General features: G+C 45.1%; 1 protein-coding gene and 1 long non-coding RNA gene across 2 annotated transcripts; one reads left to right on the forward strand and one right to left on the reverse strand.

Annotated features, from left to right (window-relative positions):
* Nucleotides 1-831: 831 nt before the first annotated feature.
* LOC140122784 (uncharacterized) lies at nucleotides 832-2,723 on the forward strand. The gene is made up of 3 exons (XR_011854375.1): nucleotides 832-1,063; nucleotides 1,808-1,913; nucleotides 2,573-2,723. It is a non-coding gene; the product is annotated as an uncharacterized lncRNA (long non-coding RNA).
* Nucleotides 2,724-3,693: 970 nt separating this feature from the next.
* LOC140122778 (fucolectin-like) lies at nucleotides 3,694-21,099 on the reverse strand. The gene is made up of 4 exons (XM_072143977.1): nucleotides 21,006-21,099; nucleotides 12,772-12,830; nucleotides 5,331-5,628; nucleotides 3,694-3,906 (listed from the first exon to the last, which is right to left on the reverse strand). Exons 2-4 carry the CDS (start codon nucleotides 12,827-12,829, stop codon nucleotides 3,738-3,740), a joined length of 525 nt encoding a protein of 174 aa, XP_072000078.1. The 5' UTR covers nucleotide 12,830; nucleotides 21,006-21,099; the 3' UTR covers nucleotides 3,694-3,737.
* Nucleotides 21,100-26,930: the final 5,831 nt, after the last annotated feature.

A 26,930-nucleotide genomic window follows, 5' to 3' on the forward strand; every position in this document is an offset into this window, starting at 1 on the left:
CCATCTGTCTATCGAGCCAGAAGTGAACAGCGCTGTATGACAGTTTATGCGCATGCGCAATAACACAAGTGAAGAAGCGACAAACTCAAATCCATGCACAGGCGCAGAAAGGCAGTAATGCTCATGGTTTTCGGGAATTGCACCGCTGGGACAGGTATTTAACTGGGGTTTGTGTCGCACTTGATCAGATTTTGGTGCAGCCGCGCTGCTTTCATGCGATAGAAATTGTGGGGCGGGCCGTCAGACGATCCGACTGATTCGGACTGAGCGCGGGATTTAATTGTGTCACAAGGCAATGCACTTACATGCACCAGGAAGAAGAAGGTGACCTCCGGGGACCTGAGCAGGGAAGGGACACATGCAGGATACCTTGTCCGACAAACCTGCTGTTCTGCGCATGCGCAGACTGCAGGTTTGTCGGACGAGAGCGTGTAGCTACAAGGAGCTGCACGCTGAAGATTTTGGGTAGGATCATCGAAGAGGCTAATGGGGCATGTAAAATTTGGATTAAAAAAGTTATTAAAAAAGAGCGGGGAAGTGAGGATTAGCCCTTAAAAGGGGCTATCCTCACGTCCTATAGATCCACCTACCACCCGATCTACCTTTATAGGTAGAATCGTGGTGGCCGGTTCCCTTTAATGATATGTCACATGTCAGCTCCCGCTGTATGGGGAGGGCCTCTTATGTGCCATAGTTGAAAACCAATCGCCTCCCTCTAATGATGTGGCATTTAAATATGGCAACCCCCTCCATCTCCTATGACTTAATCAGAGTTTGTTGATGGGTTGTCATGACAGCCTGGAGTCATGGAGAGGCCTAGGCCTCTAATAAGGCCTGATCGGTAGCGATGTGTCAGAGGCCGGAGGCGCGTACAGATCATCAGTATATACTATATGATACAACTTGCTTCATCCTGTAGGATATTGATTTCTAGATTACAGTTATGGCCGTTACAGACAAATTACATGGGGAAGGGTCAAAGGATTCTGACTATAAAAAAATCATGTGCATGGAGCCGTTCCTTGTTATACAGTCCAATAGTTTCTGGAAGGAAATGCTTTTGGTAAGGTCCAGTCCGGCTCCTGATCTGTTGATATCTGTCAGGTCTACTACTTCACGGATCCGGTGGTTAATGGGGTGAGCAGTGTTCGGCTACATTCACATTAACTTGTGCTCGCCGTATCATAGTACGACGGGCACACGTCGGCGCCAGGGAGAGGAGGAGGGGGTTAAAGCCGCTAACGCCCGCCGACTTCATAGAGGAACATTGCGCACATGTTCTATCTTTCTCCCGGCTGCGGAATGGCAGGGCGCCTTGCGCCCATTGCCGTGTATGGCGTCGTATATACGTCCCCCCATACGTTCGTGTGAATGTAGCCTTCTCCATTATTGATGTGACCGCTCTATTGTCAGACCTCTTCTGGTGATTTCAATGGCACGTCACAACCTGTTGTATTTTGGTTAGACCCCTAGATCTTGGATTGCCACCCCAGGTTAAAAAGGCATGTGAAAGCATCCTGGCAGTCACAGCGTCATAGAACATTTTTAAACATTTGCTACAGATTTTAAATTATCTTAATTACCTTTAGAAAAATAGGTGGGACTTGGCCTTTCTTGTCACAATTACTGGTCCAGGCCATCATCCCAGGTGTTTGCAGGTTTCTAAAACATCCAATGGCCTTGACTTCAATGAGCACTGGCAGCCGCCCCCCCCCCCTTTCTTCTTCCTTGGGTCCAATATGATTTCTTTGGTTCTTTCTATGACTCCATTGTACGGCTTGTCTGTAATATGTCATTATTTCCACAGATGCCTTTTGGTGCCATCATCCTCTTATAGGCGCCGCTTACATTGCTGTCAGGTGCTTTTCTGTATATTGTATGTGCATTGCGTGATTACCATATGGAGAGATCAGGTGAGCAGGGAGCCGGCTGCAAGTAGGTGGCGGCCATGACAGGTGGGAGGAGGGACTAAAAAATGATTGGAGGAGTTGTATTGGGGGCTGGATGGTTAGTGTGAGGTGATAGGGGGTTTACAGTGAGGGGGAGGAGTTAGAACCGGGGATTTATAGAGGTGTAAGGAGGAGACGCCATATTTTGGCTCGAGAAAATTGTCCCATCCAACCTCCCTTCGTTATTTTCTATATAAGGCAGGATATATAATTGCTGGAAGGAGGGATTCAAGTAGTTTTCCTTCCATAGTTAGGTGGGTAAAGTTTCTAGGTTGGGGTTCAGGAATTTGTTAGATGGGGGGGGGTGCTCTTGCCAACTGCATACATTTTAAAAGTTTTAAAATATGGAAAGAGGATGAACCCTGAGGAGCTGGTAGTTTTCTAATTTGGTTGGTCAGTCGCATCTGCTCTCGCCACTGGCTTGGAGGTTGGCGGTTAGTAGTTTCCGTAGATTTGGCACGCCGAGTGTATTTTACCATCATTGCTGATGGTGTCAAGACCGAACTGAATTCCTGTTTTTAGTATTTTTTAAGCAACCAGGTCTGTTGTGAAGAACGCGACCTTCATTAAAACTAGTAAAATACTTTTTATTTTATATGTTAATAATTTTTTGTGTTTTACAGATTGTAACCAAATATTTTCATATAAAAGCTGTGACCCATCACCTCCCAGCAAGGAGTTGTCAGTGTCGTTGTATTAGTTGTTGGTTGGTCAGGAAGGTCCTTCCCGTCAGTCAGCCCTGGCCTGGTCATGTATCCACAGATTCTAAGATAAGATGCTCTATATGTCTATTTAGTTTGTTGTAAAAATATTTTTTGAAAAATTCTAATAAAAAAATATTGTTTTTTTTTTAAAAAGGGGGCAATGTAGCGCTGAAGACCAGGAGTAATAAGTTTCATGGCTGACATTACATGACATTAACAGGTACCAGAGACCAACAATGGACCCAACTTTGAAATTCAGATTCTATTGATGAGAAGGTGGAGTCTTGGTGTCCGTTGTCGCCTTATGATGTTGGTCATGGGAATCTTTCCGCTTCTTTTCCGTTTGTGGCTCATTGGCTTTTACGGTTTTTCATAAAGCCTTAAAGTTTGTGAGGCCCGGTGATGGGGATGTTTTTGGCGTGTACAAGAGCAAGTATATTTCAGTCTGTTTTAAAAAATTTTGTGCTGTTATATCAAAACCTATCTACCTTACCTGTACGTCTGGCAAGAAGAACATAAAGTAAGAAGACCATGAAGATCACCAAAAAGTTTTTATTTCGAGAGAGGAACTGGAAGACATGAACCACCCCTAGTCGTAAAATATATCCTGCAGGGTTTCAAGGGGCTTCTATTTTAGAGAGTGTGAGGTGATTGGGAAGGGCGATGTCCACCCAAAGACATTATAGTACAACATCTCTACAGTAGGCCTTGGCCCTTTGGTATAAGATTCCTATGTCTCCACTGGGGATCTCATTGTAGACATCCACATGTCCTGCTCTCTACAGATGGAATTGATGTTGGATCCCATTTTCTACTGTTCCTGGTAAATGTCGGAGCCCTGACTACATGGCAGCTACGTCTAATAGACGCCTCCTCATAGACATGAGCTGCACATCCTTATCCCCAGGAGCAATGTCTGACCTATAAGACCCTCTACATCATCTCTCCAGCAGGACCCCGGAAGGTGAAATCCCAGGAAAAATGACACATCAGGCGGAGAATGTGCGGAAGCTTTTATTCCATGATATCTTGCAGTTATATGTGCAGTGATTATTGGCATTGCTGTCATTATTTCAGGCCCTGATTAGAAGCAGGGGTGTTCATTTGGGAGATTCTCTCCAAAGACCTGAACCTCACACAGGTGGAGACATTCTGTTTTTCCAGTCAAAATGATATTGACGTATCTCCCGACCATATTGTTGCACTGATACGTCTTAGTCCCTCCATCTGGGAGAGAAGTCACCACCGCACACCTGTGGGAAGAAAGGGGACAGGTAAGTGTCCTCTCATACATGTACATAGACCAGGGAGCACTTTGCTATAACATTACACTGTAGTAGACACTGATATACATGAGGGGGGGGGGGGGGCCTGTAAGTAACTTCACCTCAGTTTCCTAAATTGGCTGTTTGTTTTTCATAAACCAATCCGGGAGAACTGTCTGTACCCCACGTCTGCCCATTGTGTGCTGTCCCTCAGGAATCTGTACCCCATCAGCAAGTTTTAGACCCTATCCTGTGCATTGACATCACTGAGACCCCCACCGATCAGCAAGTTAGGCCCTATCCTGTGGATAGACATCACTGTGACCCCCACCGATCAGCAAGTTAGACCCTATCCTGTGGATAGACATCACTGAGACCCCCACCGATCAGCAAGTTAGGCCCTCTCCTGTGGATAGACGCCACTGAGACCCCCACAGATCAGAAAGTTAGGCCTTATCCACAGGATAGACATCACTGAGACCCCCACCGATCAGCAAGGTAGAACCTATCCTCTGAATAGACATCACTGAGACCCCACCGATCAGCAAGGTAGGACCTATCCTGTGGATAGACATCACTGAGACCCCCACGATCAGCAAGTTAGGCCTTATCCAGAGGATAGACATCACTGAAACCCCCCTCGATTGGCTAGTTAGACCCCATCCTGTGGATAGACATCACTGAGACCCCCACGATCAGCAAGATAGGTCCTATCCTGTGGATAGACATCACTGAGGCCCCACCGATCAGCAGGTTAGGACCTATACTGTGGATAGACATCACTGAGACCTAACTTGTTTGGTGGAAAAACCCTGTTAAGGTCCTCGATGGCCCATCGAGTGGAGAGATGGTGGCTGATAGTAGATCCGACTTCAATGTACCGTGAGCAGGACTGGTAATGAGTCTGGTGCGGCAAAGTGGTCTAATCCCTAGGTAATAGTAAGTGGATTAGATAATGGTGGGTAATATGAGGTAGAGGCCCGGATAGCGCTCAGGGAGCTTTCACTCTGGCATCTTCATGTTCGTGTATCTGTGATTTTCCCAGAAGAGTTACTGAGTCATTGGGGCAGATTTATCAAGCTGTGGCATCCAATTACAGCTCACATTTCATTTAGCCAGTGCTCCTGAATATTTTAAAGGGGATTGGCTGTCATGGGCAACTAGAAATATTCTGACTTTCAGACAGCTTGATAAATCTGCCCCATTGATGAGGCCGTACAACCAGGCGCGGTGTTTTCTAAGCAATGTTACACCTTCAGGGACAGCCAAACACAAGCAAAACGGAGACAACATGGAACGGACACTCAACACACACAAAAGCGTCCACCCGGTCACTGGAATTTACTAAAGTGTCTTGTAACCCCTCAGTCTCCAATTCCTGTCTGCTCTCTAATACTTATCCCGTCACTCACCTTGCATTGTTATTTCCATTGTTGGTCAAAGAGTCTCCGACGAGGATTTCTGCACCGTTAATCCTGTTCCCGTAGGCACCTCTGTTAGTGATGGTTATGCGACTAATCCTGTAGGACCTCAGCAGGTCCACCCTCCACCAGGGAGACATTTCTGTGTGTGTGTGAAAACACGAACCGTGATAATAGTCGGTGTCTAGGTTTCCATCTATTGCGTTTATTGCCATTCCCAGAAAGCCCCAATTGGAATCCTTATAAATAGAGGACATTGTGGCTCGACCTTGAAGTGCGAGATTCTCATCTATCAAGAGAAGATGATACATGAAAAGGGAATAAATTATCAGTCATTTAAGGTGATAGATGCACAAACAACCTACAGAATCTGTAACTGCGCTCAATATAAGGATATACTGTATAGAAACCTTTCTCTTGTAGCCAGGGCTGTTGCCTAGTGGGTAGGGGAGCATACAGATCCTTTACTCCATTGACATGATGACGATCCTTCTCGTCCTAAATTCTTATTTCACTTTTTTTATTTTTCAACAAATTTTTCACATGATAAAGGCTTCACCATATAGTAACAATTCAGTGAGGATTTTTCACAAGAAACAGATCAAAATTACGACGTTTCGGTCATTTCGGCCTTACCAAATCCTCCTACTACACAGCTTACAGTCAGATCTAACTTGACAAAGGTCGGGATGACTGAAACGTCGTCATTTTGATCTGTTTCTTGTTAAAAATCCTCACTGATTTGTTACTATATGGTGAAGCCTTTATCATGTGAAAAATTTATTGAAAAATAAAAAAAGAGAAATAAGAATATAGAACGTGTGTGCCATGTTTTCCGATGGGATACAGTTTGGATTGAGAATCCCACATTGAGCACCGACACTAGAAAAGAGTGTGCGGATTCTATTGTCTTGGAGATCCTTCTCGTCTCTTCCCTCAAATATATATTAGTGATATTTACTGTACGGACACTGATGGGGATTATAATGTAGATCTACTCAATGTTCCTAGGACAAAAGCTGAAGAACATTTTCCGTACAATAACAGATATTGGCCCAAAACCAAACAACAGAATAAATAGAGACAAAGGATCAAACACCTTAAGCAAATATAGATCCGAGACCACAGAATAAAGACTCAGTATCAGACACCCAAACCTAACCACTTACAGCTTATCAGCTACCCCTGAAGGCAATCTACCCCTTCATGTGTGGCAGAATGACCATTATCACTGCCAGGACATTCCCACAGGAGATTTTCTCCTCTACTTAGGTATAAAATACCTGAGAGAGAAGGGGGGAAGTGCTTTGGGGGTGTATAAGATCCTTCTGGTGATGCCCCCTGTGCACTTCTGCTTCATTTGTAAAAATAATAAATTTATTTTATACCTCAAGGAAAGGAGTAAAGCTCCTACAGGAGTTCCCCGGCCGCGGTAATGGATATCCTGCCACAAACCAAGTGGGAGATTTCCATTAACCACAGCTGATCCTAGTCTGGGGTCTGTATTTGTGTATCTGGTCTTGTATGTCTATGTATTGTGTTCTCTGGTTTTTGATCCGCATACGGCCGGAGTCTGCTCTGGTTTGGAGTCTGTGTTGGATTATAGTGTTGGATACTGGGGTCTCTATGTATTATATGCTCTGGTTTGGGGTCCGTGTTGGATTATAGTGTTGGATACTGGGGTCTCTATGTATTATATGCTCTGGTTTGGAATCTGTGTTGGATTATAGTGTTGGATACTGGGGTCTCTATGTATTTTATGCTCTGGTTTGGAGTCTGTGTTGGATTATAGTGTTGGATACTGGGGTCTCTATGTATTATATGCTCTGGTTTGGAGTCTGTGTTGGATTATAGTGTTGGATACTGGGGTCTCTATGTATTATATGCTCTGGTTTGGAGTCTGTGTTGGATTATAGTGTTGGATACTGGGGTCTCTATGTATAATATGCTCTGGTTTGGAGTCTGTGTTGGATTATAGTGTTGGATACTGGTGTCTCTATGTATTATATGCTCTGGTTTGGAGTCTGTGTTGGATTATAGTGTTGGATACTGGGGTCTCTATGCATTATATGCTCTGGTTTGGGGTCCGTGTTGGATTATAGTGTTGGATACTGGGGTCTCTATGTATTATATGCTCTGGTTTGGAGTCTGTGTTGGGTTATAGTGTTGGATACTGGGGTCTCTATGTATTATATGCTCTGGTTTGGAGTCTGTGTTGGATTATAGTGTTGGATACTGGGGTCTCTATGTATAATATGCTCTGGTTTGGAGTCTGTGTTGGATTATAGTGTTGGATACTGGGGTCTCTATGTATTATATGCTCTGGTTTGGGGTCCGTGTTGGATTATAGTGTTGGATACTGGGGTCTCTATGTATTATATGCTCTGGTTTGGAGTCTGTGTTGGGTTATAGTGTTGGATACTGGGGTCTCTATGTATTATATGCTCTGGTTTGGAGTCTGTGTTGGATTATAGTGTTGGATACTGGGGTCTCTATGTATTATATGCTCTGGTTTGGAGTCTGTGTTGGATTATAGTGTTGGATACTGGGGTCTCTATGTATTATATGCTCTAGTTTGGGGTCCTTGTTGGATTATAGTGTTGGATACTGGGGTCTCTATGTATTATATGCTCTGGTTTGGAGTCTGTGTTGGATTATAGTGTTGGATACTGGGGTCTCTATGTATTATATGCTCTAGTTTGGGGTCCTTGTTGGATTATAGTGTTGGATACTGGGGTCTCTATGTATTATATGCTCTGGTTTGGAGTTTGTGTTGGATTATAGTGTTGGATACTGGGGTCTCTGTGTATTATATGCTCTGGTTTGGAGTCTGTGTTGGATTATAGTGTTGGATACTGGGGTCTCTATGTATTATATGCTCTGGTTTGGAGTCTGTGTTGGATTATAGTGTTGGATACTGGGGTCTCTATGTATAATATGCTCTGGTTTGGAGTCTGTGTTGGATTATAGTGTTGGATACTGGTGTCTCTATGTATTATATGCTCTGGTTTGGAGTCTGTGTTGGATTATAGTGTTGGATACTGGGGTCTCTATGCATTATATGCTCTGGTTTGGGGTCCGTGTTGGATTATAGTGTTGGATACTGGGGTCTCTATGTATTATATGCTCTGGTTTGGAGTCTGTGTTGGGTTATAGTGTTGGATACTGGGGTCTCTATGTATTATATGCTCTGGTTTGGAGTCTGTGTTGGATTATAGTGTTGGATACTGGGGTCTCTATGTATAATATGCTCTGGTTTGGAGTCTGTGTTGGATTATAGTGTTGGATACTGGGGTCTCTATGTATTATATGCTCTGGTTTGGGGTCCGTGTTGGATTATAGTGTTGGATACTGGGGTCTCTATGTATTATATGCTCTGGTTTGGAGTCTGTGTTGGGTTATAGTGTTGGATACTGGGGTCTCTATGTATTATATGCTCTGGTTTGGAGTCTGTGTTGGATTATAGTGTTGGATACTGGGGTCTCTATGTATTATATGCTCTGGTTTGGAGTCTGTGTTGGATTATAGTGTTGGATACTGGGGTCTCTATGTATTATATGCTCTAGTTTGGGGTCCTTGTTGGATTATAGTGTTGGATACTGGGGTCTCTATGTATTATATGCTCTGGTTTGGAGTCTGTGTTGGATTATAGTGTTGGATACTGGGGTCTCTATGTATTATATGCTCTAGTTTGGGGTCCTTGTTGGATTATAGTGTTGGATACTGGGGTCTCTATGTATTATATGCTCTGGTTTGGAGTTTGTGTTGGATTATAGTGTTGGATACTGGGGTCTCTGTGTATTATATGCTCTGGTTTGGAGTCTGTGTTGGATTATAGTGTTGGATACTGGGGTCTCTATGTATTATATGCTCTGGTTTGGGGTCCGTGTTGGATTACAGTGTTGGATACTGGGGTCTCTATGTATTATATGCTCTGGTTTGGAGTCTGTGTTGGATTATAGTGTTGGATACTGGGGTCTCTGTGTATTATATGCTCTGGTTTGGAGTCTGTGTTGGATTATAGTGTTGGATACTGGGGTCTCTATGTATTATATGCTCTGGTTTGGGGTCCGTGTTGGATTATAGTGTTGGATACTGGGGTCTCTATGTATTATATGCTCTGGTTTGGAGTCTGTGTTGGATTATAGTGTTGGATACTGGGGTCTCTATGTATTTTATGCTCTGGTTTGGAGTCTGTGTTGGATTATAGTGTTGGATACTGGGGTCTCTATGTATTATATGCTCTGGTTTGGAGTCTGTGTTGGATTATAGTGTTGGATACTGGGGTCTCTATGTATTATATGCTCTGGTTTGGAGTCTGTGTTGGATTATAGTGTTGGATACTGGGGTCTCTATGTATTATATGCTCTGGTTTGGAGTCTGTGTTGGATTATAGTGTTGGATACTGGGGTCTCTATGTATTATATGCTCTGGTTTGGAGTCTGTGTTGGGTTATAGTGTTGGATACTGGGGTCTCTATGTATTATATGCTCTGGTTTGGAGTCTGTGTTGGATTATAGTGTTGGATACTGGGGTCTCTATGTATTATATGCTCTGGTTTGGAGTCTGTGTTGGATTATAGTGTTGGATACTGGGGTCTCTATGCATTATATGCTCTGGTTTGGGGTCCGTGTTGGATTATAGTGTTGGATACTGGGGTCTCTATGTATTATATGCTCTGGTTTGGAGTCTGTGTTGGGTTATAGTGTTGGATACTGGGGTCTCTATGTATTATATGCTCTGGTTTGGAGTCTGTGTTGGATTATAGTGTTGGATACTGGAGTCTCTATGTATTATATGCTCTGGTTTGGAGTCTGTGTTGGATTATAGTGTTGGATACTGGGGTCTCTATGTATTATATGCTCTAGTTTGGGGTCCTTGTTGGATTATAGTGTTGGATACTGGGGTCTCTATGTATTATATGCTCTGGTTTGGAGTCTGTGTTGGATTATAGTGTTGGATACTGGGGTCTCTATGTATTATATGCTCTAGTTTGGGGTCCTTGTTGGATTATAGTGTTGGATACTGGGGTCTCTATGTATTATATGCTCTGGTTTGGAGTTTGTGTTGGATTATAGTGTTGGATACTGGGGTCTCTGTGTATTATATGCTCTGGTTTGGAGTCTGTGTTGGATTATAGTGTTGGATACTGGGGTCTCTATGTATTATATGCTCTGGTTTGGGGTCCGTGTTGGATTATAGTGTTGGATACTGGGGTCTCTATGTATTATATGCTCTGGTTTGGAGTCTGTGTTGGATTATGGTGTTGTATACTGGGGTCTCTATGTATTATATGCTCTGGTTTGGGGTCCGTGTTGGATTATAGTGTTGGATACTGGGGTCTCTATGTATTATATGCTCTGGTTTGGGGTCCGTGTTGGATTATAGTGTTGGATTCTGGGGTCTCTATGCATTATATGCTCTGGTTTGGGGTCCGTGTTGGATTATAGTGTTGGATACTGGGGTCTCTATGTATTATATGCTTTGGTTTGGGTTCCTTGTTGGATTATAGTGTTGGATACTGGGGTCTCTAGGTATTATATGCTCTGGTTTGGAGTTTGTGTTGGATTATAGTGTTGGATACTGGGGTCTCTGTGTACTATATGCTCTGATTTGGGGTCCGTGTTGGATTATAGTGTTGGATACTGGGGTCTCTATGTATTATATGCTCTGGTTTGGGGTCCGTGTTGGATTATAGTGTTGGATACTGGGGTCTCTATGTATTATATGCTCTGGTTTGGAGTCTGTGTTGGATTATAGTGTTGGATACTGGGGTCTCTGTGTATTATATGCTCTGGTTTGGAGTCTGTGTTGGATTATAGTGTTGGATACTGGGGTCTCTATGCATTATATGCTCTGGTTTGGGGTCCGTGTTGGATTATAGTGTTTGATACTGGGGTCTCTATGTATTATATGCTCTGGTTTGGAGTCTGTGTTGGATTATGGTGTTGTATACTGGGGTCTCTATGTATTATATGCTCTGGTTTGGGGTCCGTGTTGGATTATAGTGTTGGATACTGGGGTCTCTATGTATTATATGCTCTGGTTTGGGGTCCGTGTTGGATTATAGTGTTGGATTCTGGGGTCTCTATGCATTATATGCTCTGGTTTGGGGTCCGTGTTGGATTATAGTGTTGGATACTGGGGTCTCTATGTATTATATGCTTTGGTTTGGGTTCCTTGTTGGATTATAGTGTTGGATACTGGGGTCTCTAGGTATTATATGCTCTGGTTTGGAGTTTGTGTTGGATTATAGTGTTGGATACTGGGGTCTCTGTGTATTATATGCTCTGGTTTGGGGTCCGTGTTGGATTATAGTGTTGGATACTGGGGTCTCTATGTATTATATGCTCTGGTTTGGAGTCTGTGTTGGATTATAGTGTTGGATACTGGGGTCTCTATGTATTATATGCTCTAGTTTGGGGTCCGTGTTGGATTATAGTGTTGGATACTGGGGTCTCTATGTATTATATGCTCTAGTTTGGGGTCCGTGTTGGATTATAGTGTTGGATACTGGGGTCTCTATGTATTATATGCTCTGGTTTGGGGTCCGTGTTGGATTATAGTGTTGGATACTGGGGTCTCTATGTATTATATGCTCTGGTTTGGGGTCCGTGTTGTATTATAGTGTTGGATACTGGGGTCTCTATGTATTATATGCTCTGGTTTGGAGTCTGTGTTGGATTATAGTGTTGGATACTGGGGTCTCTATGTATTATATGCTCTGGTTTGGGGTCCTTGTTGGATTATAGTGTTGGATACTGGGGTCTCTATGTATTATATGCTCTAGTTTGGAGTTTGTGTTGGATTATAGTGTTGGATACTGGGGTCTCTGTGTATTATATGCTCTGGTTTGGGGTCCGTGTTGGATTATAGTGTTTGATACTGGGGTCTCTATGTATTATATGCTCTGGTTTGGGGTCTGTGCTGGATTATAGTGTTGGATACTGGGGTCTCTATGTATTATATGCTCTGGTTTGGAGTTTGTGTTGGATTATAGTGTTGGATACTGGGGTCTCTATGTATTATATGCTCTGGTTTGGGGTCTGTATCTGCACACAGTGTTTAATCCTGGGCCTATATTTATTCTGTGGTTTTGGGTCTATATTTGATTTTGGGACCTTCTGCTTTATTTAAATTACAATAAAAGTGTATTTTATACATCACATACAGGAGCAAAGCTCCGTACATACAGATTGCTGGAATCACAATACTGGGATCTATCCGGCACTGTTAATGGTTTATCTACCATTGTAGCTTTCCTTTATGTAGAACCTAAACCCCGGAATAACGAGAGACCCCAGGACCAGGGACTCTGAACAAACATCAAACCCCAAACCAGAGATCAAGGATCAGAAACACCCAAATCACTTATCACTGATATTAGAGGAGGATATAATTATAAAGCGTCTGAGGAGAGAAGTTACTGAACCTGCAGAAGCCTCATCAGACGCCGTCCACACCAGGACCACGAGGAGCAGAAGCTTCATCCTGCAAAGGAGAACATTTCTTGGTGATAATTCACAGGACCAGTTCACTTTATCACGGCTGCGGGTGTTTGGAGACGGCTCACGCGCTCAGTCGGATCGTCCGGCACGGCTCCCCATTTGTGTCGCATGAAATCAATGCAGTTGCACCAAAATTCAATCGCGTGCGACACAATCCCAGCGCAGACACTTATTAAATACCTGTTCAAGCCGTGTAATCCCCAAAAAAGACGACCCTTAGTAAATGAGCCCCTATGTATTATAATGTGCGATTTGCACATTGGGGCTTATTTACTAAGGGTTGCGGATCGCTGTTCAGTCGGACTTTCCGGCATTTTCAGGATTTAACAGGGGTTTGTGCTGGGATTATGTCGCACACAATCGGGTTATGGCACAGCCGCACTGAGTTCATGTGGCAAAAATCGGGGGGCGGGCCACCAGACGATCCGGCCGATTCGGACTGAGTGCGGGATTTAACGTTCAAATAGTGTCATAAGACAATGTCCTTATACCAGGAAGAAGAAGGTGAACACCGTCAAACTTTAGCGGGGAAGCGACACATGCAGGATAGCGGGTGCAGGATCTTAGTGACTCCCCGCACAGTGCATTATACACGGACAATGCACTTACATGCACCAGGAAGAAGAAGGTGAACTCCGGGGACCTGAGCAGGGAAGCGACACATGCAGGATATCGGATGCACGATCTTAGTGACTCCCTGCACAGCACATTATACACAGACAATGCACTTACATGCACCGGAAGAAGAAGGTGAACTCCGGGGACCTGAGCGGGGAAGCCACACATGCAGGATATCGGGCGCAGGATCTTAGTGACTCCCCGCACAGCGCATTATACACGGACAATGCACTTACATGCACCAGGAAGAAGAAGGTGAACTCCAGGGACCTGAGCGGGGAAGCGACATAATGCAGGATATCGGGTGCAGGATCTTAGTGACTCCCCGCACAGCGCATTATACACGGACAATGCACTTACATGCACCAGGAAGAAGAAGGTAACCTCCGGGGACTTGAGCGGGGAAGCGACACATGCAGGATATCGGGTGCACGATCTTAGTGACTCCCCGCACAGCGCATTATACACGGACAATGCACTTACATGCACCAGGAAGAAGAAGGTGAACTCCAGGGACCTGAGCGGGGAAGCGACATAATGCAGGATATCGGGTGCAGGATCTTAGTGACTCCCCGCACAGCGCATTATACACGGACAATGCACTTACATGCACCAGGAAGAAGAAGGTAACCTCCGGGGACTTGAGCGGGGAAGCGACACATGCAGGATATCGGGTGCACGATCTTAGTGACTCCCCGCACAGCGCATTATACACGGACAATGCACTCACATGCACCAGGAAGAAGAAGGTGAACTCCGGGGACCTGAGCGGGGAAGCGACACATGCAGGATATCGGGGGCAGGATAGTAGTGACTCCCCGCACAGCGCATTATACACGGACAATGCACTTACATGCACCAGGAAGAAGAAGGTGAACTCCGGGGACCTGAGCAGGGAAGCGACACATGCAGGATATTGGGTGCACGATCCTAGTGACTCCCCGCACAGCGCATTATACACGGACAATGCACTTACATGCACCAGGAAGAAGAAGGTGAACTCCGGGGACCTGAGCAGGGAAGCGACACATGCAGGATATTGGGTGCACGATCCTAGTGACTCCCCGCACAGCGCATTATACACGGACAATGCACTTACATGCACCAGGAAGAAGAAGGTGAACTCCGGGGACCTGAGCAGGGAAGCGACACATGCAGGATATTGGGTGCACGATCTTAGTGAATTGCGGCACAGCGCATTATCGTCAGACAACGCACTTTTGGGCAACTTCGTCGAACAGGTAAGTAAATGTGCTCCATTATAATAGATGAAGTGGAAAATCCCCATATACTGCAATACTGTAGTACAGCAGTATATGGTAGGATCAATCAGACAACCTCGGGTTAAAGTACCCTAGGGGGTGTGAAAAATAGTAAAAAAATAAATAGAGTTTTAAAAAATTAAATTAAAAAACATAAAGATTCTAATCCTGATATAAATAAACAGTAAAAATAATAAATATGTTAGGTATTGCCACGTCCCAAAATGTCTGATCTATCAAAATATAATAAAAACATTGAAAACATTATAAAACCTATATAAACTTGGTATCTCCGTGTGATCGTACCGAAAGAATAAAGGAGACCTGTCATTTGGGACGCACAGTGAAAGCTGTAAAATCCAAGCCCACAAGAAAACGGTGCAAGTGCCATTCAAAACGGTTCCAAAAGTTATGGTTTTTGAAGGTGGGGAATGAAAAATAGCAACGCAAAAAAACGAAAAAGGGCCTCGGCGCTAAAGGTTAAATCAGAAGCCCTTTTTATTGCAGATTCGGATCCCCCAGGAAAAATTATCTTGATTTTACATAGATTTTTCAATTTTGGTGATGAACGGCGCTGTAAAGGTCAAAAATGTGTGCAAAAACGTAGAAAAAGGGGATTTTTGATAAATATCAAATCCAAAATCTGAATAAAGACGGCAACTCCATAGTGACACGGCCGGAAAAGGCTCTAATGACCGAGGCATTTTAGTAAATTTCTGTTTGATTTTGTTTCTTACATGCACTAAGTCACAGCTGGCGGAAAGTTGAGATGGAAAAGAGAACGCTCGGCTGGCCGACTTGCCAGATTGAGCAACTGAGCAAGATGATCTGGTTCAATCAAGTGCCTTAAGTGTTTTGAATTGTTAAATGGAGAAATAAGCATGTGGTCTGCATTATTTATGGTTACGTTGTATATTAGGGGTTGGGCCCATTGTTGTTATATATGATTTACGGCAATATCATGCCATCCAGTCTGTATTTTTTTTTTATGTTTATTAATATTTTGTTAGTGTGTTTTTACTTTATTTGTCCCCCATGAGGTCAAAAAAGACTCCTGGGGGACATTTTCACAGTTAGAGTCCCAGTTACAGGGGGAACGAACACCTGTGACTGGGGGTTCTGATCAGAGCTGGACTGGGTCTAGAACCAGCAGCTCTGGTTAACCCCTTTAGACCAGCAGCAGCGCCAGCACTGCTCCTCTATGAATTGCGCTACTTCAGCACCAAACTGTGAGGAGAGGAGAAGGGAGAAGCGGTAATGGACCCCATCTCTATTCTCCCAAGGGTCTCCAGGTGTCTCAGATACAGAGCAAGGTGCAAGTGTGGTGCTGCAACGCTTCAACATTTTAGACAAAAAAAAAATTGCAACAAATTTATTGTTTTTTAATTCGATGTGTAAGTCTGTAGGTATAGACATTTTTGAACAATTTTTTTACCAATTTAGATTTTGTGCCATCTGTCAATGTAAATGACTTGAATTGTGGACTGAATCAATTGTTCCTGGAGAATCAGGTTCTTATTGTTGTGCAGCGCCCCTGAGCCAGTGGGTGGGAGTAAGGGGAAGAGTTTGGTATCATTGCATAGATTTTTGAAAAATATTTGATACATACATTTTACATTTTTCAATCTGATTTGTATTTCGAGAGGTTCCAACGTCCTGACCTTTTTCTTATTCCATGTGTAGTAGTACCATAACTTATCTATTGGTGTAGGGAACTTATGCATTATACTGAATTTATGGTTAAGGTATGTAATGAGTCTGGTTCTGATGCTCTATGTAAGGCTTCACCTGGGTTCTTGTGCTGCATTTATTCACAGAGCTCTGGTGGTATTCAGCTACTGAGCACCATTCTAGTACTGTATTCGTATACTGATCACTTACTGTAGCTATGTGAAGAGCTTGCTTCTGTTCTTGTATTTATACTAATCCTCATAGACTGTAAGCTCTTGTGTCACCCCCTCATCCTCATAGACTGTAAGCTCTTGTGTCACCCCCTCAATCTTAAAGACTGTAAGCTCTTGTGTCCTCCTCCTCATAGTCTGTACGCTCTTGTGTCACCTCCTCATCCTCATAGACTGTAAGCTCTTGTGTCACCCCCTCATCCTCATAGACTGTAAGCTCTTGTGTCCCCCTTCATCCTCATAGACTGTAAGCTCTTGTGTCACCCCTCATCCTCATAGACTGTAAGCTCTTGTGTCCCCCTCATGCTCATAGACTGTAAGCTCTTGTGTCCCCCTTCATCCTCATAGACTATAAGCTCTTGTGTCCCCCCCTCATCCTCATAGACTGTAAGCGCTTGTGTCACCTCCTCATCCTCATAGACTGTAAGCTCTTGTGTCACCCCCTCATCCTCATAGACTTTAAGTTCTTGTGTCACCCCCTCATCCTTATAGACTGTAAGCTCTTGTGTCACCCCCTCATCCTCATAGACTGTAATCTCTTGTGTCACCCCCTCATCCTCATAGACTGTAAGCTCTTGTGACCTCCCCTCATCCTCATAGACTGTAAGCTCTTGTGTCACCCCCTCATCCTCATAGACTGTAAGCTCTTGTGTCACCCCCTCATCCTCATAGACTGTAAGCTCTTGTGTAACCTCCTCATACTCATAGACTGTAAGCTCTTGTGTCACCCCCTCATCCCCATAGACTGTAAGCTCTTGTGTCACCCCCTCATCCTCATAGACTGTAAGCTCTTGTGTCACCCCCTCATCCCCATAGACTGTAAGCTCTTGTGTCACCCCCTCATCCTCATAGACTGTAAGCTCTTGTGTCCTCCCCTCATCCTCATAGACTGTAAGCTCCTGTGTGACCCTCATCCTCATAGACTGTAAGCTCTTGTTTCTCCCCTCATCCTCATAGAATGTAAGCTCTTGTGTCACCCCTCATCCTCATAGACTGTAAGCTCTTGTGTCACCCCCCTCATCCTCATAGACTGTAAGCTCTTGTGTCACCTCCTCATCCTCATAGATTGTAAGCTCTTGTGTCACCCTCTCATCCTCATAGACTGTAATCTCTTGTGTCACCCCCTCAATCTTAAAGACTGTAAGCTCTTGTGTCACCCCCTCATCCTCATAGACTGTAAGCTCTTGTGTCATCCCCTCATCCTCATAGACTGTAAGCTCTTGTGTCACCCCTCATCCTCATAGACTGTAAGCTCTTGTGTCACCCTCTCATCCTCATAGACTGTAAGCTGTTGTGTCACCCTTCATCCTCATAGTCTGTACGCTCTTGTGTCACCCCCTCATCCTTATAGACTGTAAGCTCTTGTGTCACCCCCTCATCCTCATAGACTGTAAGCTCTTGTGTCCCCCTCATCCTCATAGACTGTAAGCTCTTGTGTCACCCCCTCATCCTCATAGACTGTAAGCTCTTGTGTCCCCCTCATCATCATAGACTGTAAGCTCTTGTGTCAGCCCCTCATCCTCATAGACTGTAAGCTCTTGTGTCACCCCTCATCCTCGTAGACTGTAAGCTCTTGTGTCACCCCTCATCCTCGTAGACTGTAAGCTCTTGTGTTCCCTCCTCATCCTCATAGACTGTAAGCTCTTGTGTCACCCCCTCATCCTCATAGACTGTAAGCTCTTGTGCCACCCCCTCATCCTCATAGACTGTAAGCTCTTGTGTCCCCCTTCATCCTCATAGACTGTAAGCTCTTGTGTCCCCCTCATCATCATAGACTGTAAGCTCTTGTGTCACCCCCTCATCTTCATAGACTGTAAGCTCTTGTGTCCCCCTCATCATCATAGACTGTAAGCTCTTGTGTTCCCTCCTCATCCTCATAGACTGTAAGCTCTTGTGTCACCCCCTCATCCTCATAGACTGTAAGCTCTTGTGCCACCCCCTCATCCTCATAGACTGTAAGCTCTTGTGTCCCCCTTCATCCTCATAGACTGTAAGCTCTTGTGTCACCCCCTCATCCTCATAGACTGTAAGCTCTTGTGTCACCCCCTCATCCTCATAGACTGTAAGCTCTTGTGTCACCCCCTCATCCTCATAGACTGTAAGCTCTTGTGTCACCCCCTCATCCTCATAGACTGTAAGCTCTTGTGTCACCCTCATCCTCATAGACTGTAAGCTCTTGTGTCCTCCCCTCATCCTCATAGACTGTAAGCTCTTGTGTCCCCTCATCCTCATAGACTGTAAGCTCTTGTGTCACCCCCTCATCATCATAGACTGTAAGCTCTTGTGTCACCCCCTCATCCTCATAGACTGTAAGCTCTTGTGTCCCCCTTCATCCTCATAGACTGTAAGCTCTTGTGTCACCCCCTCATTCTCATAGACTGTAAGCTCTTGTGTCCCCCCCCCCTCATCCTCATAGACTGTAAGCTCTTGTGTCACCCTCATCCTCATAGACTGTAAGCTCTTGTGTCACCCTCATCCTCATAGACTGTAAGCTCTTGTGTCCTCCCCTCATCCTCATAGACTGTAAGCTCTTGTGTCACCCCCCTCATCCTCATAGACTGTAAGCTCTTGTGTCACCCCCTCATTATCATAGACTGTAAGCTCTTGTGTCACCCCCTCATTATCATAGACTGTAAGCTCCTGTGTCCCCATTCATCCTCATAGACTGTAAGCTCTTGTGCCACCCCCTCATCCTCATAGACTGTAAGCTCTTGTGTCCCCCTTCATCCTCATAGACTGTAAGCTCTTGTGTCACCCCCTCATCCTCATAGACTGTAAGCTCTTGTGTCACCCCCTCATCCTCATAGACTGTAAGCTCTTCTGTCACCCTCATCCTCATAGACTGTAAGCTCTTGTGTCCTCCCCTCATCCTCATAGACTGTAAGCTCTTGTGTTACCCTCATCCTCATAGACTGTAAGCTCTTGTGTCACCCTCATCCTCATAGACTGTAAGCTCTTGTGTCACCCCCTCATTATCATAGACTGTAAGCTCTTGTGTCACCCCCTCATTATCATAGACTGTAAGCTCCTGTGTCCCCATTCATCCTCATAGACTGTAAGCTCTTGTGTCACCCCGTCATCCACACAGACTGTAAGCCCTTGTGTCCCCCTTCATCCTCATAGACTATAAGCTCTTGTGTCACCTCCTCATCCTCATAGACTGTAAGCTCTTGTGTCACCCCCCTCATCCTCATAGACTGTAAGCTCTTGTGTCACCCCCTCATCCTCATAGACTGTAAGCTCTTGTGTCACCCCCTCATCCTCATAGACTGTAATCTCTTGTGTCACCTCCCCATCCTCATAGATTGTAAGCTCTTGTGTCACCCCTCATCCTCATAGACTGTAAGCTCCTGTGTCCCCATTCATCCTCATAGACTGTAAGCTCTTGTGTCACCCCGTCATCCACACAGACTGTAAGCCCTTGTGTCACCTCCCTCATCCTCATAGACTTTAAGCTCTTGTGTCACCCCTCATCCTCATAGACTGTAAGCTCTTGTGTCACCCCCTCATCCTCATAGACTGTAAGCTCTTGTGTCACCCCCTCATCCTCATAGACTGTAAGCTCTTGTGTCACCCCCTCATCCTCATAGACTGTAAGCTCTTGTGTCTCCCCTCATCCTCATAGACTGTAAGCTCTTGTGTCCCCCCTCATCCTCATAGACTTTAAGCTCTTGTGACACCCCTCATCCTCATAGACTGTAAGCTCTTGTGTCTCCCCCTCATCCTCATAGACTGTAAGCTCTTGTGTCTCCCCCTCATCCTCATAGACTGTAAGCTCTTGTGTCACCCCCTCATCCTCATAGACTGTAAGCTCTTGTGTCACCTCCTCATCCTCATAGACTGTAAGCTCTTGTGTCAGCCCCTCATCCTCATAGACTGTAAGCTCTTGTGTCACCCCCTCATCCTCATAGACTGTAAGCTCTTGTGTCACCCCCTCATCCTCATAGACTGTAAGCTCTTGTGTCATCCCTCATCCTCATAGACTGTAAGCTCTTGTGTCACCCCCTCATCCTCATAGACTGTAAGCTCTTGTGTCACCCCCTCATCCTCATAGACTGTAAGCTCTTGTGTCACCCCCTCATCCTCATAGACTGTAAGCTCTTGTGTCACCCCCTCATCCTCATAGACTGTAAGCTCTTGTGTCACCCCCTCATCCTCATAGACTGTAAGCTCTTGTGTCACTCCCTCATCCTCATAGACTGTAAGCTGTTGTGTCCCCCCTCATCCTCATAGTCTGTAAGCTCCTGTGATTAGGCCCCTGCCTCCTATTGTCCCATATGACTGTTATACTTGTATATGTCCCTATGATTAGTAAAGCTACGGTATATGCTGGCGCTATATACAGCCTATTATTAGTGTTATCTTGGCATTTCTTACCTTGCTGTAGAAGTCTCTTCTTTCGCCGTATCCCCAGAGGTGATGGGAACCTCTTATATAGTCCTGGGTGTCCTCACCCCATACAGTCCGGGGCAGGGATTGGGCCTCTCCAGTCTTATGTACATAGAGATTAATCTTTGTAACAAATGTCTTAGGGATTTCTACACCCGATGAATAAACTGATCTGAGGCCGAGGTATCAAAACACGTTCTCCTTCTTATGAATTCGGTTTACTTTGGATTATGCTGCACTGACAACCTGACGCCTGTAAAGAAAAGAGGTTTCGGCTAATCTATACGGGCGCTAACCACCGGTATGGAGAGTCAGCAGAAATAATCCACTGATGTGATTCCAATATAGTCAGGTTCGGATAAAATAATAAATGTAATGTTTAACATAGTGGGGGTCATTTACTAAGGGCCCGATTCGCGTTTTCCCGACGTGTTACCCGAATATTTCCGATTTGCGCCGATTTTCCCTGAATTGCCCCGGGATTTTGGCGCACACGATCGGATTGTGGCGCATCGGCGCCGGCATGCACGCGACGGAAATCGGGGGGCGTGGCCGAACGAAAACCCAACGGATTCGGAAAAACCGCAACATTTAAAAAAAAAAAGTGTCGCGGGACTCGCGCTTACCTTCACTCGGTCCGGCTTGGTGAAGATCAGTGCATTCCAGGGAATCTCAGCGCAGCAGCGCCACCTGGTGGACGTCAGAGGAACTGCCTTAGTGTTCTCCAAGAGAAACACACCAGTGCGCAGGCGCAGAGGGGAATATCGAGTGTGTGTAGAATATAATACATACATTAGAATGGGAAATAATAGTAATATGCGGATACTTGAATGATTAGAAATAGAGATGAGCGAGAATACCCGTCCGAGCTTGATCGAGCATTTACTTAAGAAAACACAGTGAAGAACAGTGAAGAATACAATGAAAACAGTGAACACAGGATCATTTAAGTGAAGAACACAGTGAAGAACACAGTGAAGAACACATTGCAGATGTTCCGAACATCTGCTAACTTATCCGAAGACACGAGCACCGAACGGTGTTCTACACAATAGTATGTGAAGAACATTATGGGGCAGATTTACTTACCTGGTCCATTCGCGATCCAGCGGCGCGTTCTCTGCCGTGGATTCGGGTCCGGCCGGGATTCACTAAGGTAGTTCCTCCGCCGTCCACCAGGTGGCGCTGCTGCACTGAAGTTCCCAGGAGGCGTGCTGGAATGCCCTGAAATTCACCAGCCAATACCCGGTGAAGGTAAGTGTAATTTTCGCAACAAATTTTTTGTTTTAAATGCGGCGGTTTTTCCGAATCCGTCGGGTTTTCGTTTGGCCACGCCCCCCGATTTCCGTCGCGTGCATTCCAGCGCCGATGTGCCACAATCCGATCGCGTGCGCCAAAATCCCGGGGCAATTCAGGTAAAATCGGCGCAGATCAGAAATATTCGGGTAACACGGCGGGAAAACGTGAATCGGGCCCTTAGTAAATGAGATTGTCTTTCTTGAAATTATCCTTCACTTGGTTAGGGTTGCCCAGGTGTAGGGCGTTGAGATCCGTTCTTTGGAGTGAGGACCCGGGAATCTTCTTGTGAGGATTCTTCTGTTTCTTGATCTACCTCCTCTGCAGCCTCTTCTTCTAAGTTTTTTCTTTTTAGACTCTTCGGTATTAGGGGCGGGGCCTGATGTATTACTTCTTTCAGTTGCACCTGCACTGGTGTGAATTGGTACGTGGGGGTGCGGGTTACCGCTGGTGGTAACGGGTTTCATTAGGGGATAAGGGTTCTTTAGATGTTTTATTGTAGTTGGTTAAGGGGGTAGGAGGTTCATCCAGAGAGTTATTGAGAGTATCATCAATATTATGTGTAGTGAGTATTGAGATCCTCAAATCTACCGGAGGGAAGTGTGGTAGTGGCTCTAGATTCAAGCGGAGGAATGGAACTAGTAGTTTTACATAAGAAGGGGAAGTAAGTGGTAATAACACTATTTTTTACTTAGGCTTAGGGTCAATCCGAGTAGTTGTTTTAGGGTCTGTAACGGTAGTTGTCAGTACAGAGCTAGTCGAAGGTTCCCGGAGGAGAAGGTTTTGGAGTTACGCGGGTACTTAGCAGTATGCTTGGACTGTGGATTAAAGCACACCTGTCATCAGGTCTCTGCCACTAGTCCTGTCACCTCTACCTGTTGGAGCAGCTCACAAGGATCCCATCCCAGCCTTTATCTAGTTATTTCATACATTAATCATTGTAAAATCATCTATTCTTTATCATGTAAATGAGGCGGGTCACATGGTCAGAGGCAGTGATGTCACTCCTGTTACCCCTCCCCTCTCCTCCCCCTGCTCATGTCTGTGTGTAATGTATAGTAAAGCATTGCTAGTGTGTGTGCTGCATCTGCTGACATGCTGCATCCTCCTAATATACAGGTGAGAGACACAGACATCAACTACACAGGTACCTGACATGTTCTGCTGTAACATGGCTGCCTGGAGCTGCTGTATCTCTCCTATACACACACACACATGCACACACAGGCTGCATCCTCCTAATATACAGGTGAGAGACACAGACATCAGCTACACAAGTACCTGACATGTTCTGCTGTAACATGGCTGCCTGGAGCTGCTGTATCTCTCCTAAACACACACAGGCTGCAGGGGGCGTGGCCACCAGCACCAGGAAGCACATCATTATACAGCCTCACACCATTATACAGGCTGTCAGTCATGCACTGGGGGTGTGGCCACCAGCACCAGGAAGCACATCATTATACAGCCTCACATCATTATACAGGCTGTCAGTCATGCACTGGGGGTGTGGCTGTACCTCCCACTCATGAATAGAGTGGACAGCTTGAATATGCTAATGCTTCATTGGACATTTCACATGTCATTTGCATACAGCTTTAGGACCTCATTGCTTAGGTTTACAGGCATGTAGAGGGACAATGAAGGGATAGAGGCAATGCTCTCTAATGGCAGTTTATGAAAATATATTTAGTTTAGGGGGTTATTTTGCATGACGGGTTCTCTTTAAGGGTATAATTATACTGGTTGCTAGATCCTCTGTTCCCATATTGCTTGTGACTTTTATTTGTGTGGTGGGTGTATGTCTCTCCTATGTGTGGGGTCTTCTCATTTGGTAGATGGGCATTGGATTTTTCCTGCCAGTTTCTGATGTTACCAGATGCGTAATCTTGCCTGTCTCTTTTGAGTTTGCCGAATTTTTTTGAGAGTAACTCTTTTTCGGCGAGTGTTGGGAGATAGGGTTCTGAAGCCCTGCTGATATGTAGCGGTGTGTTGGACAGGGGAAAGGTCATGCAAAACGGAGTCTACTTTTTTAGAGAAGATAAGGGAAAGTGCAGATCATTTTTTGCTCAAAATTTCTACTAAGGTAATAGTGTGCTGCCACTGGCGAATGTTATGCAGGTGAAATGATGTTCATAATTTTGTCCATTATGTAACAGGTTTGTTCGCAGGCGCCATCTAATGGCCAAAGTTACTAATTACTTACATTCTGTTTTCCCCACCCACTAGCAGATACAAAGGATTGTGGGTAGGAGAAGGGCAGTTCCCTTCATGTCTACACAGAGAGAAGACCTATATTCATCCATCTTAGCCCTTGTTGTAGTATAGCCGGTAAGGAGACTGTATATAAGAATCTATAGCTACTAGCAGTTACAGGAGCACTCTGTATAAGCTTTGTTATATGAAGTGTAATCTATAGATCTGTAATTGCACAGGTAGGCCCAGCCTCATAGTCGGCCATGTTTGGTCCCAGACTGTATCTGTATCCGCTTGTTTCCTGTTATATGCTAATGTAATGTATGTGACGAGCTCCTGTTATATTATTCTACTATTCTAATAGATTGTACATTCCTGTTTTTCTTCAGTTTCACCCTAATCCTACATCAGTTTAATAAAGCTACGGACTTTCACCCAGTCTCATTTGTTGAACTGTAGGAAGGCGTTTAACTGCCTGTCGAGCTCCGCATAGACCCCGGGGGTATGTGAAGTGGGGGCAGGACAGTGAAACAGCTGCTGGAAACAAGCGGGAAAGATTTAGACTACACAGAGGTCTGCTACTGTCTATGCAGTCACCTGCAAACAGGCAACACAGCAATCTCTAAACGGTCAAAGCATGTCACAAAGCCAAGCGTCTTCTATCAAGACAAGATCACGGGCCAGTTCCTCAAAAGCATCTGCCACGAGCAATGCAGCCGCCATCGCCCGCGCAAAAGCGGAAGCAGCGAGGACACGGGCTACCTTTGCTGAACAAGAGATGCAGTTGAAATTACAACAAGCCTCCTTAGAAGCAGAGAGGGCACAAGAACAGGCTTCTCTAGACTTAGAAAGAGCGCGCCTGGAAGCAACACTTGAGAAGCTGACAATTGAGAGGGAAGCCGCAGCTGCCATGGCGGAAGCAGAAATCTTAGAGGCAGCCGCGTTCTCTCACAGCGAGCCCAGCAGACACAGTAGCATGCCTGATCTGGAACAAGAACCCCAGGATACACTAGAACGCACTTCAGAATATGTCCTTCAACATCCTGCGTGTACTCCTCAGACTACACATGAAACAAAGGTTACCAACTGCGAGCCAAGTCCAAGGCATCGTATTTCATGTCAAGGAGCGGACCTCAGACCACATTTCTGCAAGCAAGAGAATGCTACGGCTCAAGTCAACTTCCCTGCCTACCAGAGAACCCAAGCTTCACCCCAGCATCCAGGAAGTTACTACACTCCCAGACAGTGTGGCACTGTGAAACCTAAAGAAGAGACTTCTGACAGGTATGGCTACACACCACACTCTCACCAAGGCAACCATTTGCCAAACTGTCTCAGCACAAACCAAGCCACAATAGACTTTGCTAAGTTCTTTGCTCGACGTGAGCTTGTCACCAAAGGACTTGTAAAGTTCAATGATCGCCCTGAGAACTATAGGGCTTGGCGATCCTCATTCCAGAGCCTAATAAGAGACTTAGACCTGTCTTCTAGGGAAGAGCTAGATCTACTGGTGAAATGGCTTGGGGATGAATCTGCTGAGCATGCTAAGAGGATCAGAGCCATTAACATAAATGGGCTTAAAGATGATCTGGGATAGACTCGATGAGTGTTATGGCTCAGCAGAGGTTATAGAAAATTCATTATTCAAAAGAATTGATGACTTCCCTAGAATAGCTAGCAAGGGCTACCAAAAACTTAGGGAACTAAGTGATCTGTTAACTGAACTACAGGTTGCCAAAGCAGAAGGAGATTTAATGGGACTTGCATTTCTTGACACAGCCAGAGGTGTCAACCCTATAGTGCAAAAACTTCCTCACAACCTACAAGAGAAGTGGGTCAATCATGGTTTCAAGTACAAAGAAATCCATGATGTACAGTTTCCACCCTTCAGTGTATTCGTGGAATTTATTACTCAGCAAGCAAAAATCAGAAATGATCCCAGTTTCGATTTTACTCTATCCTGTGCCACTCCATCTGGTCTTAAACAACATAAAACTCCGGTAGCAGTTCACAAAACTAATGTTTCTTCTAAAAGTAATTCTTACAGGCCTTCAAGCTCCTCCCGCCAGGATGGAAGATCCACGGACCCAAGTAAGCAGTGTCCCCTGCACAAGAAACCACATTCCCTACTGAAATGCAGAGGCTTCAGAGAGAAGTCCATGGAGGACCGCAAAGCTTTCCTCAGGGAGAACAAAATCTGTTACAAGTGCTGCTTAGCAACCTCACACTTCACAAAGGACTGTAAGGTCAGTGTTAAATGTACAGAATGTGACAGCACAGATCACAACTCAGCTTTACACCCTGGGCCACCACCGTGGGCCTCATCTCATATAGAAAGTGGCCAGGAACAAGGTGGAGAGGAGGGAAATACTGAAACAGAGACACCAGATGTTACTTCTCAATGCACTGAGGTCTGCAAAG

Source organism: Engystomops pustulosus, chromosome 3 (genome assembly GCF_040894005.1).
Source record: "Engystomops pustulosus chromosome 3, aEngPut4.maternal, whole genome shotgun sequence".
Taxonomy (NCBI): domain Eukaryota; kingdom Metazoa; phylum Chordata; class Amphibia; order Anura; family Leptodactylidae; genus Engystomops; species Engystomops pustulosus.